Genomic DNA, 18500 nt, shown 5'->3' on the forward strand with positions numbered 1-18500 from the left:
TGGGATTTTTTTTTCACGGAAATAAAAATCTTGAAATAATATGGCAAAACTGATTTTATTGTCTGTACAGTTACATACATTTGTATCAACAGACTAGAATACAATAGAAACATCAAAATTGTATAAAAATGTAGGTGGAGATTCTGGTAGATCTGTTTTAGCAATTAACCTCAAACTGATCGTTGACTTTTGAATTTCCGACTTTTTGAAAGTCCTAATCAACAATCAGTTCGAGTTAATCGCGTGTTCCACTAGTTTAATTCTACGGTATAGAGAAAAAGACGGGGTTTACGTCTCGTGAAAACCGCCTACAAACAGAAAGGAGACTCTAAAACAGCGTACACCGCTCTCGGAACAAAAAAAATTTGGTCCCTAGCGTGAACATCGTAACAAGTATTTGGTTCGGGAAGACTAGTTAGTTCAAGGATACTGACTAAACCAATGTTATGCAACAGAAGAAGCGCAAACCGCCAACAGGGCGCAAACAACCCCCAATTCCCCCGGTGGGTCCACGTGTCCAGCGCAGCGCCGCCTCAGAACTGTATGCGGTACTTGCTGTTGGCCGAGTCCGTCGACGACTTGCTCTCCCGCCCCAGCGAGCCGCCCCGGCGCGCGGCGCCGCCCCCGAACAGACGCACCTTGGACGGCGGCGGCAGCGAGTTGGCCGAGTTGTCGCTCAGCGTCGAGGCCGAGTCGCGCTCCCCGGCGCGGCCGCGCTGCGCCGGCTTGCGCAGCGACGCGCTCGAGCCGCTCTCCGACAGCCGCCCGTACTCCCCCAGCTTCTTGGGCGGCACCAGCGCGCGCGCCGGCGACGCGCGCCGGCTGCTGGCGGTGGAGCTGAGCGAGTCGCCGCCGTCGGACTTCTTGCGCGGGGGCGGCGTCTCGCCCTCGCCGAGGCGGTTGTAGTCGCCGAGGCGGCGCGGCAGGCCGCTGCGGTGCGAGGGGCGCGGCGGGCGCGGCAGCGAGCTGGGGGCGGGACAGCGCGCGCCGCCGCCGCCGCCGCTCCCCAGCTCGCCCGCCTCCTGCATGCGCTGCTGCTGCGACGCGCGGCCCTGCTTCTCGAGCAGCAGCATGGCGCCGGGTTCGTACATGGCGACGCCGCCGCCGCCGCCGCCGCTCACACCCGCCAGTAATGGCTTGGATATTTTTCCTTTTCTCTGCGCAGTGACTGGATTAGTGAATCCTGGAAAACAGCAAAGACCCCGCTGAAAAGGAGAAGAGAAAAGACACAGTTGGGATGTTGTCCGGGACCTGCGTGAAGTGGTGTTAGTCACACGGCACGCCACAGGGCTGGCCATGCACGGGAGGGGCGGGGCGCGGATTAGTAGGAGGGGCGGACAAGCGAAATGTTGAGTAACACAAGGGCATTCAGATCGAAAACGATGTTTATTGGTGCACTGCATGCGAGCTAACAAACGTACATGCGGAGTTACGAGTGCGCATACGCCCCGCCCCAACGCGCCCACTCTGCGCGCGCGCACACACTAAATCAGACAAGTGGGCGGGGTTGAGGTGGGGCGCGACAACACACCGAATAGTTTTCATCTTTCACTGAACACTATTCAGAACCATCATAGAATGAAACAAGTTCTTACCGGCGTTTATGAAAAATACATCATTCGGTTTCAGAAGGACGTAAACGACTTTCAAGGTCGAGTTTCAAATCAAAATTATTCTTTATGGGCGTGATCACTAAACATCTGCACAAAGTTGAGGCTTGAGTTTTTCTTCGTTATTGATTTTTTCAGTATTTATTTTACATTTGAAACGTAAAAATAAATATTACTCATTATTTTGACAATATTTGTCAAATTTACAATAGTCAGCAGTAAACAATTCATCAACGTATATTTTATACTATTTTTTTTCTGCTTCGCACCTATTTTTTAATTTTGGGGAATTTTGTGGTGGTTGGTACGATAACTGTCACATTGTAACATCTGAAGTTGAAATTTTCACAATAATAATAAAGGCCCCATCCATCCCGGTCCCGATCTCAATTATCAATTGTGATGACTTTTCATTCGTAGTCAGAACGAGGGGCAAAATTCATTTTTCCATACAAAAATTTATTATTTTAAACGTATTTTAAGTTTCTAAGAATAAAAAAAATTCATCACAATTGAGATGGGGTGGGTGAGCGGGGTTTCTATATTGTGCTTTTTTTCTTAATATACATAGTCTTCTTTGAACAACACGATACTCAAAAACATGTTTTTAATTTCTTGTAAAGAAATAAGTATTTGCAGTTAAGCTCCGCCCCCTTGGTTCTCGACGAATAAAAAAAAAATCATCACAATTGAGACCGGGCGGGTGGGCGGGCTTCTATTTTGCCTTTTTGTTTTATTATGTGTACACTTTTTTTCACAAGAAACTTCCATATTTTCTTGCAAAAATGTACCATTTTAACCATGTTTTAAGTTTCTTGTTGTGAAAAGATGTATAATATAAGCCCCGCCCCCCGCCCTATCTCAATTCTGATGTTTTTTTTATCGTCGTGAGCCGAGGAGTGGAGCTTAATTGTAAAATCCTTTTTTTCTACGAGAAATTACCATGTGAAAAGAAAACTGAATGTTTTAAGCTTCTCGTTGTGAAAAGATGAGTACACATATTAAGAAAACAAGGCAAAATGTTCTGAAAAAACGACTATGTATATTAAGAAATAGGGAAAAATATAAACCCCGCCCACCCACCCTATCTCAATTGTAATGATTTTGGGGATGGGGTGGGTGGGTGGGGTTTATATTTTGCCAATTTTTCGCAATTTACATAGTATTTTCTTAACAACACGATACTCAAAAACATGTTTTTAATTCCTTGTAAAGAACTAAGTATTTTGCATTTAAGCTCCTCCCCCTTGGTTTACGGCGAATGAAAAAAATCATAACAATTGAGATCGGGCGGGTGGGTGGGCTTACATTTTGCCTTTTTGTGTTAATTTGTGTAGACTTCTTTTCATAACATGAAACTTAAAATATGTTTAAAATGGTACATTTGTCTTAGGACATATAGTAATATATAATAGGCTCTGTCCCATAATTGCAAAATCCATATTTCCCTGAAAAAAAGTACCATTTTAATGATGTTGTAAGTTTCTTGTTGGGAAAAGATGGCTATGTATATTAAGAAAAAAAGGCAAAATATAAGCCCCACCCACCCGCCCTATCTCCATTCTGATGATTTTTTTTATTCGTCCTAAGCCGAGGGGCGGAGCTTAATTCTAAAATCCTTATTTTTGTACGAGAAATTACGATGTGAAATATGTTCTTAAGTAAGTACAAAGAAAACTAAATGTATTGATTAAAACAGAAAACCAAAAGAGAAGCCCCACCCAGGGGCGGAGCGTAATTGCAGCATCGATATTTCCCTATACAAATTTGCCATTTTAAACATGTTTTAATTTTATTGTTGTGGAAAGATGACTGCATATGTTAAGAAAAAAAAGGGAAAATGTAAACCCCGCCCACCCGCCCGGTCTCAATTGTGATGATTTTTTTATTCGCAGTTAACTAAGGGGGCGGAGCTTAACTGCAAAATCCTTATTTCTCTTAAAATAAATAAATCTTGTTACTACTGGACCTCATTATCCCTATCAAAATTTGATTTTCGTGGAATTAGTGGTGTCAATCAGAAAATGTCCCCCCTACTTTAGGGGATTTTCCTTCCAATTGGCAGCACTGCACACCACCGCAATTTGATTGATTGAAAACCCAACGTCAACGGCAAGTTTATAAATCGACCTTTAGTTGTTGCTGTCAAAAACAGGCATACCAAAGACATAATTTATAATACACTAACTACTCCATCGGGAAAAATTAATTATTTTATGAACTTTATACAATAAGCTGTCATAAATTCCAAACAAAGCATCATAAAAATAAGAAAAATAGCTAGAATAAAGATAGGTGAGTGCTACCTAAAGAAATAGCGAGTGACTACTAATGTATTTTTTTTGTTAGGTTGGCAACCTAATTAAAATTTTATGATGGCATACCTGGTTGTCAAAGTGACATTGATGACAACCAATCAACGTGTTTCAGAATTGCCAACACAAAAATTTGCTTCATTAATAGTCAATTCAAGAGAAAGAAAGATAAAATTAAAATAAAAAGTAGCTACAAAAGCAGAAGACAAAATAATCTTTCAATTGTGCATATTTTTAGTGATTACAACACAACCGTTTAGACAAAAACGTAATTTGTTTTCAAAATGTGTCATTTTGGGTATTGTAACGAAGAACGTCCTCCGCCCTTCCATAAACTAGCCACGCCTTTTTCATAAACGTCCGTCAAACACACTGTTAACAATTTGGTCAATGAAATCCACACCTGACACTACTATATACAAGTCGCCGTGAACTCTTCACAAAAAAAAAATCCAAAACTGAACAAAAAAATCAGAAACCGACTCACTATTTGACTCGAACATTGAAAATCGTTCTGTACTTGGTGAAAACTTGAGTTTTCGACACCGTACAGAACTCCTAAGCGTGTTCAGTCAACAAAATGTCTCAGTCTCTCCTACCTTGCTAAGAAGTTGCGAATCTAACTGGCTGTCGATCTCTTTCAGCTGATTATCCAAGCTCTGCTTCGTCGAGTCGAAACTCTTGTTCGTTTCGTATTTACTGTACGACGGCATGTGATAGGACGAATCGCTCCCGGCGTACGAATTCCCGGATCCGAATCCCGTCGAGCTCGTCAGGACGCTGCTCACTGCACACACACAAAAATAGATCGCAACCTAGCCACTCCTACATCATTACCTAGCTCCTCCCTCGACACGGCCGTCCCCAACACGTGATCGATGTCAGTCCCGCCCAGACTCGGGTGGGGCGTATGGTGAGGGGAGCGCCCCAGCATGCTACTCACGTCCTTCTCGTACGTATGCTTCTGCAAAACTTTAATCATGGCGTCTCGCTCGGCCAACTTCGACTCCAAATCTTTAACGCGCGACTCCAAATCGGCGACTTTTTTCTGCGCAGCGTGCACTTCGTCCATGTGGCGGATTTTCTCGTTTCGCGCCTCGGCGATGATCTTCTCAGTCTCCTGGCTGGTTTTTTCCAAAGCCGCGATCTTGGCGTCTCTAAACCCACCATTAACACATTGGCGAACTCACGAACCGACAACTTACTTTGGAATACTAGCTGCGTCGATGGCCGCCTGGCGCAGAGCGCTCTCCTCCAGGTACCTCTGCTCCCACTTGCTGCAGTCGCCTTCCAACCTCATGATCTTCTCGTCTTTTTCGCGCAGGCGTCTCTTGAGTTCTGAGGGCGATTCGTTACCGGAACCGTTCGGGGAGTCCCAGCCAGTCTTGCCCTCGTCACCTTGGGCTAACTTAGCCCTTTGGAGTTCCCGTTCGAGTTGGAGGCGGAGTTTGCGCTCGGTTTGTTCGCGCCGGTCGCTGGCGAGTTGCAGCGACGACAGCGCCCTCTGCAGCTGAGCGACGCGTTCTACGTAGACTTGTTTCTTGCGACACTGGAACATGCGTCCGATTAGAGATATAATCAAAGTACGTGTTTTTAATGCAAACCTCTTCCTCCAAGCGGACGACGTTGGATTGTGCGTTCGTCAAAGCTGTGTCGAGGATGTCGATGTGCGTTCTTTGCTCCTGGAGGGTCACCCTCTGAGCGGCTAATTCGATTTCTTGGCGTTCTTTGGCAGCAACGTGCTCTTTGTCTATTAAAAAAAAAAAATTATAGTGACGCGCTTCCGCAGCTACGCTGTCTACATACTTTGTTGAATCAACTGGGCTATTAACACTTCTCTTTTGTTTAATTCTCGTCGCAAACTATCAGGCGAGTTCGAATCCGGTCCTGGAGACCTGGACAACATCTGCGTCGACAACAAATCGACTTGCTCCCGTAGCGCCCTATTGAGCTCCTGGAGTCTTCGATTATCGTTCTGTAACCGACTTCTGGCAGCCCTCTCCAGGCGTTCCTTCCGATCGCACGACTGTACCAACTCCTCTTGCGCCTTATGTACCTTCAAAATTTCTTGCTCCAGCTACAAATAAAAAACTAATAAAATTATGTGTACAATCGCACGCAAATGTTTTGAGCCTATGAGCGGATCGTTTTTGCCTGCCGAAGAAGGCGGTCCAAATCCTTCAAGGGCAGAATTTGTAGGTAGGCTCAAACTACAACGAAATTCATATTTTACCCTATAAAATTTTATTGACAATAACGGGGCGGACAGTAGTTATATATACATTTGGTAAGAAATATTTATGGCTCACACCAGTTCTCTCGAATTTGTCGGAGAAGATTTAGCAGGTAGTTGTTCCCATAAAATAATGGTCACTTTCGTTCGTGAGTAACGATGGTCCGGACATGAATTATTTTGCTTTCTAACATCTTTCGACCAATTGTTCCGTATAAAAAATTTCATCACTTTTTCAAATAAAATACTCTTAAAAAAAAACGATATTGTCGTTGAGTGACATGTAACTGGCATAATAATAAAAACGTGCCATTTTTGTTAACTGATATGTTTTTCATAAATGTCGCAAAATTATTAAATTTGTCTAATCATCCCCACCAATAATGTGATGACGTCACTTCAAATTTATGCATAGTAAATGGGTTTTAAATTGTATACAGTAACATAGTCCTACACATGTAGTTTATGACTCCGTGTTGAGTTTTTATCCAAAACGTCCAGATTTTTGGAAAAAAAAATCAAAATTATAAAATAATATTTTGCAATTTAATTTTGAATTTGCAAAATCGAATACTTTGAAATCTTGCAGATGTTTTAAAATCATGATAAACATGATACATTTTTAATTAAAATATATTTGCTTATCCCCTCTAAAAAATTTTTGACGTCACCTCAAAATTTTGCAGAATAAATCCTATCTTAAATGTATAAAATATGATGAGTTTTATACTTGTGATTTATCACTGCTTTAATATTTTTTAGATTCGGTTATACAGGGTGTCTCAAAAAAGTTAATGACTGAGTCAATTTATTTTGTTGAAGAAATCAAGAATAGCAAAACTGAATACTTTGAAATATTGTAGATGTTTTGAAGTTTTTGTAAGCAACAATATTTGATTAATCAAATATGCGCAAAATCAAAAATCGGAAAAACTGAAATTCACTAATGCAAAAAACAGAAAATCGAAAAATACAAATCGTAAAAATCGAAAATCTAAAATTGGCTAATCAAAAAATCGAAAATTCAATGAAATCAAATACCTAGGTCGATCGAAAAGTGGAAATTCACAAACCTCAAAAATCGAAAAATCGAAAATTGAAAAACAGGAAAACCAAAAAATCGAAAAGTCAAAAATTTGTAATATTGAAAATAAAAAAAATCAAAAACAAAAATAAAAAAAATCGGAAATTAAAATAATCAAAATATATAAAGTAAAAAAAATTGCAAAGCCTAAGAACTGAAACGAACAGAAAAATCGAAAAAGCAAAAAATTGGAAAAACAAAAATTCGAAAAATCTAAAATCGAAAAAGTGGAAAATCGAAAATCTGAATAAAGAAACTTGGAAATTCTGAAAATTGGAAAATCGAAAACCAAAAAATCGGAAAGTAACAAAATTGAAGTCTTAACAGTTGAGAATGAAAAAATTGAAAAACCGAAAATTCTAAAAATCGACAATGGACAAATTGGAAATCGCAAAGTTTAAATTGAAAAATCATAAAACTGAAAAATCCAAAATTCTAATCATCGAAAGTCTGAAAACTGAAAATCGAAAATTCTGAAAAGCGGAAAATAGAATATCGAAAAATTTAAAAGAAAGAAAATTGAAGTCTAAAAACCGAAGAATGCAAAAATTAAAAATCAAAAATTCGAAAAATCAAAACTGAAAAATTCAAAGAAAATCGAAAAATCAAAAATCTGAAAATTGAAACTCAAAAATTTGGAAAATCGAAAAGTAAAAAAATTAAAGTCTAAAAGCTGAAAAATGGAAAACTGAACAATCGAAAATTCGAAAATTTGATAAATCAGATATGCGAAAAACAGAAAATCTGAAAATACAAAACTGGAAAATCAAAAATCTAAAAATGGAAAAACCGAAAATCGAAAATTCAATGAATCTAATACGTAGGTCGATCGAAAAACTGGAAATTCACAAATCTGAAAAATCGAAAATTTGCAAGATTGAAAAATCGAGAATTGAAAAATCAAAAAACCGAAAAATGAAAAAATCAAAAATCGAAAAATAGGAAAACCGAAAGTTCGAAAGTTCATAATATTGAAAACTCTAAAAGTCGACAATTCAAAAATCAAAAAACTGACGAACAGAAAAATCGAAAAATCGGAAATACAAAAAGTGGAAAATCGAAAACTGGAATTTGAAAAATCGAAAATCGGAATATCGATAATCGACAAATTAAAAAACCGAAAAATCGAAAAATGAAAAAATCGGAAATCGAAAAATGAAAAAAAAAAAATTTCAACAATCGAATAATCCGAAACTAAAATAAGAGAAAAGTGGAAAAGTAAAAATTGCAGTCTCAAAACTGACGAACAGAACAATCGAAAAATAAAAAAAAATCGAAAAATATCTAAACATGGAAAATCGAAAAATCGACAATGGACAAATTGAAAATCGCAAAGTTTAAATTGAAAAATTGAACATAGAAAAATCGATGAATTGAAACTACTCAAATTTTCTAAAAATCGAAAAATCATAAAACTGAAAAAGTCAAAATTCTAATCATCGAAAGTCTGAAAACTGAAAATCGAAAATTCTGAAAAGCGGAAAATAGAATATCGAAAAATTTAAAAGAAAGAAAATTGAAGTCTAAAAACCGAAGAATGCAAAAATTAAAAATCAAAAATTCGAAAAATCAAAACCGAAAAATTCAAAGATTTAAAAAGAAAATCGAAAAATCAAAAATCTGAAAATTGAAACTCAAAAATTTGGAAAATCGAAAAGTAAAAAAATTAAAGTCTAAAAGCTGAAAAATGGAAAACTGAACAATCGAAAATTCGAAAATTTGATAAATCAGATATGCGAAAAACAGAAAATCTGAAAATACAAAACTGGAAAATCAAAAATCTAAAAATGGAAAAACCGAAAATCGAAAATTCAATGAATCTAATACGTAGGTCGATCGAAAAACTGGAAATTCACAAATCTGAAAAATCGAAAATTTGCAAGATTGAAAAATCGAGAATTGAAAAATCAAAAAACCGAAAAATGAAAAAATCAAAAATCGAAAAATAGGAAAACCGAAAGTTCGAAAGTTCATAATATTGAAAACTCTAAAAGTCGACAATTCAAAAATCAAAAAACTGACGAACAGAAAAATCGAAAAATCGGAAATACAAAAAGTGGAAAATCGAAAACTGGAATTTGAAAAATCGAAAATCGGAATATCGATAATCGACAAATTAAAAAACCGAAAAATCGAAAAATTAAAAAATCGGAAATCGAAAAATGAAAAAAAAAAATTTCAACAATCGAATAATCCGAAACTAAAATAAGAGAAAAGTGGAAAAGTAAAAATTGCAGTCTCAAAACTGACGAACAGAACAATCGGAAAATAAAAAAAAATCGAAAAATATCTAAACATGGAAAATCGAAAAATCGAAAATTCGATGAAAAAAATACTCGAAAAAGCGAAAAGTAAAAAAAATTGCAAGGCCTAAAAATTGAAAAATCAAAAAATCGAAAAAACGACGATAGAAAAAAAATCAAAAAATCGAAAAGTGGAAAATCGGAAAGTAACAAAATTGAAATCTAAAAGCTGCAAATTGCAGAACCATAAAAACTGAAACAAACAGAAAAATCGCAAATCGAAAAATCGTAAAATCAGAAAATGGAAAATCGAATAATCGAAAGTTGAAAAATCGAAGGTCGAAAAATAAAACAACCGAAAAATCGAAAAATTTTATGATTAATGGAAAATCGAAAAATCGAGAATAGGAGAATTAAAAAACCGGAAAATTGAAAAATCGGAAATCGAAGAATTAAAAACGTAAAATCGAGAATTCAAAAATCAAAAAAATCGGAAAGTAAAATACAATCGAAAAATGCAAAAAAATTGCAAAGTCTAAAAACTGACGAACAAAAAAATCAAAAAATCTAAAAATGGAAAGACGAAAAATCGAAAATTGAAAGAATGGCAACTTAAAAAATCGAAACATCGAAAAATCAAAATACCGCAAATTTGAAAAATCAGAAAATTAGAAAGTAATAAAATCGAAAAGTTGATAGAAAAATGGAAACTGAAAAATCTAATTCGATGAAACTGTTGGTCGAAAAAACGAAAAATCGAAAATCGAAATGACCTTTTTTTGAGACAGGCTGTATAAGTAAATCTAAAAAGATTTATAGGTATAGACACATCATATTCTGAACATTTTAGATAGGGTATTTATAAAATTAAAACTAATTCAGGGTAAGAATTTGGTCAACACGTAAATTTCGTTGTAGTTTGAGCCTACCTACAAATTCTGCCCTTGGACGATTTGGACCGCCTCCTTCGGTGACGACCGGCAAAAATGATCCGCCCATAGGCTCAAAACATTTGCGTGCGTACAAAGCGACCCAACTACCTTTTGTGTCTTCGCCACCCTCTTGTAACAATTCTCCAGCTCCGCCTTCAACGCGCTGTTCTCCTTGATGAGGATTTCCACCATCTCCCCCGACGGCCACAGTTCTCCGGGCTCCGCCTCTTCTCGCCCTTTCGTGGGCGGTCTAGGCGCCGACACGCCCCTCCGGAACCCGTCGAAGTCGCTCTGGCTTTTCGGAACGCCCACTTTCGACAAATCGGGTTGCGATTTCGACAGATTGAGTTTCTCGCTGGTGATTTTGCTGCGATGTAGGGCGGCTTGCAGCGGAGATTTCTCCGCCCATTTTGGGTACTCGGGAGGCGGGGGGAAGTTGTTGGTTTCGAAAAGAACCAAATCGACGAGGTCGTTCGTCCCGCCGGGTGACGGAACCTTAACCTCTTTGGCTAGGTGTTTCAATACCGACGACTGACTCAAGTAGTCGTCGGGGATTTCGGTGATTTCTTGCACTCCTGTGTCGTAGATTCGAGGATTTCCTTCGAAACTGGCTCGGTTGATGGTCTGTTCTTTGGTTAGAGAGGGGGAAGGGGAGGAGGAGCCGCACTTTTGCATGGGGGGGAGCTTGGAGTCGTGGTAGAGGGTCGAGGCGTGATAGGAGGGGTTAAGGACGTCGCTTGAGTCCCGCGCGCCGGAATTGCGCCCTACAAACGTGTCTGATTAAAGCCAACTCTAAACCAACAAGTTTTTGACCACTGACCTGTCCATGGCTCATCCCCGGCGCTGTGTATGATCAAGGTGTTGTACGACGACGACGAGACGTCCAAAGAACTGCGATTCGAGGGCAGACTGTCTCGAAGTGAGCTTCGGTTGGAGACTTGTTGATTTTCTTGGCCTTGAGGTTCTTGGCGTGCTGTATGACGTATCACATATTTTTCTTCATTGGAGAGATTTTCGTTCGACGTTGAGATATCCGTTTCGCTTCCACTTAAACTCTGCGAGAAGTTGCTTTGTGCGGTTTGATTAAAAGGCCGAAATCGATTCGACTGCTGCAGGGAACCCATCAGTGGTGACTCGTTTAAAATGCACAATATCGACGTGATCCAGAACTTTTATGAATAACATCTGTTCAAGGAAGAACGAAAATTAGTAAATAAATGCAATCTACAAGAAAAAGACCTCGAACTTGTTTTTTTACGTAGCATGAATTTATCTGTTTGGTTGTTAATATATCGTTTGATCCGGGCAAGAGGTTAACAACAATGTTTACTTTTAATTGCACGTTATTGATGCTGTAATGCAAAAAATATTTGAGGAATTTAGCATTCAGCAACCATTACACCCAATTTTAAGATTTTCGTCAACCATGGTCCTAGGAGTCTCCCGAGTACTATGAATGCTCAAAAACACATCTTCGGCGGTGTAAACGCGGAATTTTACGCGAAATCTTGAGATTTGGAACGGAATGCGGAGCAAATAAATAAACTTTCACAAAAAAAATAGGGCGATTTAGAGATTGAAAAGTCGGGTCTAAACCTACACTGGTACTTACAGAAGAGGGAACAAACACTTTTCGCTCGAAGTTTTTAGATTTTGTGCATTTTAATTAACAAAATAAAGGAAAATTAAAATAAACACCAAACGGCGATCCCGGACGTACACTCCACTGGTTACTGCATTCTTCGTAAGGGGGCGCACGAGTGAAATTCCTCACATATTTCACATTCTTGGTTCGTCACGGTTCAAGAAATATGAAGTTTCTGATAAAAGATCACACTGTGTGAATTCTGTTTCGTATTTATTTGGTTTAATGCGTAATGGAATTTTTTGAGGTTATATCAATGGCAAGGAATTGGGTTGGTAGAAGTGACACGCCAAAGTTGGCACGAGTTTTGCAACAAAGAAAATCATTTTGTTGCATAATAGTTTATTATTATGCAACAAGAAGTTCTACAAGCTCTTGCAAAGGAATGAGTACCCAATATGTCGTGTTAAACAGTGAAATACACGATTTTTCTCCCATGGGCATGATTTTATAAAATAAAAAGAAATTCTAGTGTCGTTGTACTTAGGGTTTTTTACACGTTATGGTTGATACGATCTTGGTTGCATTGGTCTAGTTTCGGGGTTTGTTTACAACAGTTTGTGAGGTTAGGGTTGACAGCTTTCATTGATTCGGAGTATCGATCTTTCCCCCCTTATTAATCGATTTGGGTATTTCGGACCGCGTATGCCAGAGAAAGTAAAAAAGTCACTGGTGTGTCTTGTATAAATTTCCAACAGATGTCTCTAGTCGATTTCGTTTCCTTGACATCATGTTGACAGCTGTCAACCTCCAACCTCAAAGGAAAACGTTTTAATATTTATTTATTATTTTCCCCAATTGTACCACCATGAGTACGTACGAAATCAGCAAGTCATCGGTAAGTTTCTTTCTCCACAATTTTCGTTGCTCATGTACCACATTCCAGCTCCTCAGTTTGAAAGCCGAAATACTAAGAAAGCAAGAAGAGTTAAGTAAAGCGAAAGCGGAGAACGATGTGAAGATTCGAAACTTGAAGAAGAATTCTCCTTTAGATTTGAAAAATAAAGGGGTTGAACAACGACAAACGCAGGACACAAGCGAGGACGAGGACTTGTTGAAAAAATCAAGGTAAGCAGAACTGTATTTTACCAAAATCGTGCAAGAACAAAATGTCAATTGAACATTTTTCGTCCGCTAGATGGCGCATGAAGTAAATGTCATCCACGGCCAACTGTATTAATACATATGGCCATCCCAATTCGTATAAAAAGTTGATTCTTTGACGTTTCAAAAATCGTTAATCAGGCAACGACATCTGTTGAGTACAATTATGAACTTGGTTGGCAAATAATTGTCAAAATGACGTTTTAAAATATCACGTTTTTCTGAAAATGTAGATAATGGCACAAGAACATTAATGATATTACTCCTACTATTTAGTTTTGAAATAAAAGATATATTTTTACAAAACGAAAATTATTTAACAAAAAGGAAAGTACATATTCATAATTTTAAAACTTTTCTGCTGGTAGGTTTGTTACAGATCGTTATTTTCTTCAACCAGTCTGTTTGTTCCAAACAAATATTACCAATAACTGGTTTCACCGTTGCTCGAATAATTATATCACAAACTCTTGACTTATGTTCCAAGCAACAAAATAATGGATTTTGGTCCAAAGAAGGATGGAGCAGATTACATATTTGTTGACATGTCTTTTTAGAGTTTAAAAACGGTGGTATTAGAAAGTTTTTTAAAAAGGGTAACATTTAGATTCAGTTATTTGAAGACAAATCGTGAAAAATATTTTAGATTCGTAATCTGCGAAAAATTATCTATAAGCCAACTATTTTCCGTTGGATCAGATCGTCTTTTAACTGTTTCAGACAAAAAATTTTTGGAAATTACAAAAAAATGTCTTCAACTAATTTTCTGAAATAGTTGAAAATGTCAAAAGTGCGAAAATCAGTTTTATCTTATCAAATACTAGCCCCGCCCGCCCACCCTCTATTTTCTTGGAAGGTATGTGATTTGCCAAAATCAGTATTATCTTAGCAAGTACTATTTAATTATTGTTTAATCATTTATTTTGCCATTTCAATATACAATATAGTACTTGCTAAGATAATACTGATTTTGGCAAATCACATACCTTCCAAGAAACTAGAGGGCGGGTGGGCGGGGCTAGTACTTCCTAAGATAAGACTAATGGTGGCAAATGACATATCCTACAAGGTAAGAGAGGGCGGGTGGGCGGGGCTAATATTTGCTAAGAAAAAAACTGATTTCAGTAAAAAACATCCCTAAGAAAATACAGGGTGGCTGGGTGGGGCTAATACTTGCTTAAATAAGGCAATTTTTGGCAAACGACATACTCTTTAAGAGAATGGAGGGTGAGTGGGTGGGCGGGGCTAGTATTTCATAAGGTAAATTTGCGATTAGTATTCTATAAAACTAGAAAGTCAATGTTTTCCTCTCAAATAAAGCCATTTGGAACGGTTTTAGAATTTTTTGGAAATGTTGGGAATTTTTGGACTTCTTTTCTCGCATTTCTCAGTTATTTGAAGAGAAATCGTGAAAAATATTTTAGATTCGTAATCTGCGAAAAATTATCTATAAGCCAACTATTTTCCGCTGGATCAGATCGTCTTTTAACTGTTATAGACAAAAAATTTTTGGAAATTACAAAAAATGTCTTCAACTAATTTTCTGAAATAGTTGAAAAATAGTTGAAAATGTCAAAAGTGCGAAAATCAGTTTTATCTTAGCAGATACTAGCCCCGCCCACCCACCCTCTATTTTCTTGGAAGGTATGTCATTTGCCAAAATCAGTATTATCTTAGCAAGTAGTATTTAATTATTGTTTAATCATTTATTTTGCCACTTCAATATACAATATAGTACTTGCTAAGATAATACTGATTTTGGCAAATCACATACCTTCCGAGAAACTAGAGGGCGGGTGGGCGGGGCTAGTACTTGCTAAGGTAAGACTAACGGTGGCAAATGACATATCCTACAAGGTAAGAGAGGGCGGGTGGGCGGGGCTAATATTTGCTAAGAAAAAAACTGATTTCAGTAAAAAACATCCCTAAGAAAATACAGGGTGGCTGGGTGGGGCTAATACTTGCTTAAATAAGGCAATTTTTGGCAAACGACATACTCTTTAAGAGAATGGAGGGTGAGTGGGTGGGCGGGGCTAGTATTTCATAAGGTAAATTTGCGATTAGTATTCTATAAAACTAGAAAGTCAATGTTTTCCTCTCAAATAAAGCCATTTGGAACGGTTTTAGAATTTTTTGGAAATGTTGGAAATTTTTGGACTCCTTTTCTCGCATTTCTCAGTTATTTGAAGAGAAATCGTGAAAAATATTTTAGATTCGTAATCTGCGAAAAATTATCTATAAGCCAACTATTTTCCGCTGGATCAGATCGTCTTTTAACTGTTGCAGACAAAAAATTTTTGGAAATTACAAAAAAATGTCTTCAACTAATTTTATGAAATAGTTGAAAAATAGTTGAAAATGTCAAAAGTGCGAAAATCAGTTTTATCTTATCAAATACTAGCCCCGCCCGCCCACCCTCTATTTTCTTGGAAGGTATGTGATTTGCCAAAATCAGTATTATCTTAGCAAGTAGTATTTAATTATTGTTTAATCATTTATTTTGCCACTTCAATATACAATATAGTACTTGCTAAGATAATACTGATTTTGGCAAATCACATACCTTCCAAGAAACTAGAGGGCGGGTGGGCGGGGCTAGTACTTGCTAAGGTAAGACTCACGGTGGCAAATGACATATCCTACAAGGTAAGAGAGGGCGGGTGGGCGGGGCTAGTGTTTGCTAACAAAAAAACTGATTTTAGTAAATAACATATTCCTAAGAAAATAGAGGGTGGGTGGGTGTGATTCGAGCAACGGTGAAACCAGTTATTGATAATATTTGTTTGGAACAAACAGACTGGTTGAAGAAAATAACGATCTGTAACAAACCTACCAGCAGAAAAGTTTTAAAATTATGAATATGTACCATCCTTTTTGTTAAATAATTTTCGTTTTGTAAAAATATATCTATCTTATTTCAAAACTAAATAATATGAGTATAATCATTAATGTTCTTGTGCCATTATCTACACTTTCAGAAAAACGTGATATTTTAAAACGTCATTTTGACAATTATTTGCCAACCAAGTTCATAATTGTACTCAACAGATGTCGTTGCCTGATTAACGATTTTGGAAACGTCAAAGAATCAACTTTTTATACGAATTGGGTTGGCCATATGTATTAATACAGTTGGCCGTGATGTCATCACAATTACTTAATTTTTAGGGAAACCTTGGAAGCCAAATCAAAACTATATGAAAAATTATCAAAGAACACCAGACTAAGCGCCCACGAGTTGGAATTCAACAGGCGTTACCTTGTTAGATTTGACAGAAAGTCGCGCGTTCCCGATTTACCCCCTGATGATTCAGAGGAAGATCGCGATGACGACGACTTTACTGATGACAACTATGATCCCCCAAGAAATCCAGATGAAGAATGGTAATAAATAAATAAATTTTAATATCGTTTTCAAAAAAATATTTTTAAATAGGGTCGAATACGTGGATTGTTTCGGGCGCACGCGCACTTGTCTCCGCAAGGATTTATCATACTTAAAAGAAAAAGACAAAGACCTGAAACTCATCGTCGATTCGAAACGCAGCCGCAAAAGTAGGAGCCGCAGCCCCCCGCCTCCACCCCCGGAACCCAGACCGAAAACCCCCGAGCCAGAAATCAGCGAAGACAATGAGTTATTATCCCACGATATGCGACGAGAAATTTTGCGCCGACAATGGGAGAAAGAAGAAGAAGAACTCAGAAATAAGGACAACATCCACTACCAAGACATCCTCTTCAACGGTAATCTAAACATCACATTATAATTTATACCAACCGTTTTTTTTTTCAGAGGCCCGCTCGCACGGCGTCGGCTACTACAGCTTCTCCAAAGACGAAGACGTCAGAGCAAGACAGCAAGAAAACTTGAAGAAATTGCGCGAACAAACGAAAGAACAGCAGAAAAAGTCGCAAGAATTGAAATCCATGAGGGAAAAGCAGCTAGCGGCGAGAGTACGAGCTGCGAAAAACCGAAAACGGGAAAGAATGGGGCTTCCACCTGTGGAAGACGACCCAGAAGCGGCTCCAGAACCCGAGAAAGTAGAAGAAACTCCAGAAAAAGTCGACGAGAAGGAAGCTAAAAAAGAAGAGAAAAGGAAGAAACATGTGCGACCTTGGGATATAGGGAAGGATGGGGTGAAGAGTCATTATGAACACACGCAGGAGGAATGGGTGGATAAGAAGCGGAGAGAACGGCCGTCGGAGTTCGCACCACCGTCGTCGTATCAAAAAGACAGGAAGGGGAGGAGAAGTAGCGACGACGATGATTATAGACCCAAAGAAAAACGAAAAGAACGTGAATTCAGATCATCACCGATAGTAAACGAAATGAGCGACGAAGAAGATAACCTTCTTAAAGATTATCGAAAAACGGGAGAATTCAGTAGGAGTCGAGGTGCGGAGGTTGCGCCCCCTCCAACTTACGATTATTACGGTCCTAGTGACAGTAAACGCAAGAAACAAGACAAGAGGCCAAACGACGTGAGTGAGTCAATTGAAGCAGGTTTGAAGTATCTCCGCGAACAAATGGAGAAAAAACAGTCTGGGAAACGTTATGAAGACATTTTTCTTTCTTAATAAAATAAAATCAAGGTTTTTTTTACATTTATTATAAATTGTTTAAACCTATACATTATTGGGGCGCTCCATCGCCTGCTGGCATGGATCTAATAATGTCAGAGTCTCCTGGGTCGGTGATGGACATGGCGCAAACCCTGAAGTATTTACCACAGGCTGTGCCCAACTCCACATTGTTACCAGTGTAATGGTGCACTCCGGTTTTAGCCAACATCGCGTAATATTCAATTTCAGATTTCCTCAAAGGAGGGGTGTTGTTGGCAATGATGATAAGCTTGGCTTTGCCTTGTCTCAAAGTCTACAAGTAGTCAAAATGTAGGTGTTTGCTTATAGTACACAAAGTACTTACTTTGAGGGTTTGTTTGTAGCCCAGACAGTATTTGCCCGACTTCATGACCAAGGCCAAGCGGCTGTTTATGCTTTCAATGGCCTTTTTCTGCTTCTTTTGGGCCACCATGTTACCTGAAAGAGGTTATGTAGTCAGATATCCAAAATCTCTCAATATAAGGGGGTAATTTTTTTCATTTTATTCATTACACGACGGGTTATTTTATTCCATAGTTGTAACGTTTCTAATTTAACGAAATTAGGGTAAAATTTACCTGTTTTTGAGTTCCACGTGCACTACAACGACAGCGGAATGAAAAAGAAAATGGAGGTTTGACATCCCCCAAACGTCAAGTAGCTGCAGTTGCGTTGTAGATGTCACCACTGTCGATTTTTCATTAATTTATATTAAAACAAAAAAAAATAGAT

General features: G+C 38.2%; 3 protein-coding genes across 3 annotated transcripts; 1 reads left to right on the forward strand and 2 right to left on the reverse strand.

Moving 5' to 3' along the window:
• Positions 1-36: 36 nt before the first annotated feature.
• LOC135125050 (uncharacterized) lies at positions 37-12333 on the reverse strand. The gene is made up of 9 exons (XM_064050351.1): positions 12030-12333; positions 11238-11602; positions 10526-11181; positions 5732-6002; positions 5530-5675; positions 5131-5474; positions 4763-5082; positions 4525-4712; positions 37-1205 (listed from the first exon to the last, which is right to left on the reverse strand). Exons 2-9 carry the CDS (start codon positions 11539-11541, stop codon positions 534-536), a joined length of 2901 nt encoding a protein of 966 aa, XP_063906421.1. The 5' UTR covers positions 11542-11602; positions 12030-12333; the 3' UTR covers positions 37-533.
• A 40-nt stretch (positions 12334-12373) lies between these two features.
• LOC135125054 (coiled-coil domain-containing protein 174) lies at positions 12374-17769 on the forward strand. Its single transcript, XM_064050360.1, has 5 exons — positions 12374-12900; positions 12949-13130; positions 16335-16550; positions 16603-16910; positions 16960-17769. The coding sequence occupies exons 1-5, from the start codon at positions 12871-12873 to the stop codon at positions 17742-17744; spliced, it is 1521 nt and encodes a 506-aa protein (XP_063906430.1). The 5' UTR covers positions 12374-12870; the 3' UTR covers positions 17745-17769.
• On the reverse strand, positions 17757-18452 carry Rpl30 (Ribosomal protein L30). The gene is made up of 3 exons (XM_064050362.1): positions 18347-18452; positions 18094-18206; positions 17757-18042 (listed from the first exon to the last, which is right to left on the reverse strand). The coding sequence occupies exons 2-3, from the start codon at positions 18199-18201 to the stop codon at positions 17800-17802; spliced, it is 351 nt and encodes a 116-aa protein (XP_063906432.1). The 5' UTR covers positions 18202-18206; positions 18347-18452; the 3' UTR covers positions 17757-17799.
• Positions 18453-18500: the final 48 nt, after the last annotated feature.

This window comes from Zophobas morio, unplaced genomic scaffold, assembly GCF_036711695.1.
Source record: "Zophobas morio isolate AGI-343-1 ecotype UQ-CSIRO unplaced genomic scaffold, CSIRO_AGI_Zmor_V1 ptg000008l, whole genome shotgun sequence".
NCBI lineage: Eukaryota > Metazoa > Arthropoda > Insecta > Coleoptera > Tenebrionidae > Zophobas > Zophobas morio.

Coding starts and splice junctions, on each gene's coding strand:
- LOC135125050 (XM_064050351.1), bottom strand. CDS start 11,541: ATGGGTTCCCTGCAGCAGTCGAATCGATTTCGGCCTTTTAATCAAACC. Junction 5,676..5,731: donor AGCCCAGTTGATTCAACAAA/GTATGTAGACAG, acceptor TTTTTTTAATAG/ACAAAGAGCACGTTGCTGCC. Junction 4,713..4,762: donor CGTGTCGAGGGAGGAGCTAG/GTAATGATGTAG, acceptor GTGTGTGTGCAG/TGAGCAGCGTCCTGACGAGC.
- LOC135125054 (XM_064050360.1), top strand. CDS start 12,871: ATGAGTACGTACGAAATCAGCAAGTCATCG. Junction 13,131..16,334: donor GACTTGTTGAAAAAATCAAG/GTAAGCAGAACT, acceptor CTTAATTTTTAG/GGAAACCTTGGAAGCCAAAT. Junction 16,551..16,602: donor AGAAATCCAGATGAAGAATG/GTAATAAATAAA, acceptor ATTTTTAAATAG/GGTCGAATACGTGGATTGTT.
- Rpl30 (XM_064050362.1), bottom strand. CDS start 18,201: ATGGTGGCCCAAAAGAAGCAGAAAAAGGCCATTGAAAGCATAAACAGC. Junction 18,043..18,093: donor GCTACAAACAAACCCTCAAA/GTAAGTACTTTG, acceptor GACTACTTGTAG/ACTTTGAGACAAGGCAAAGC.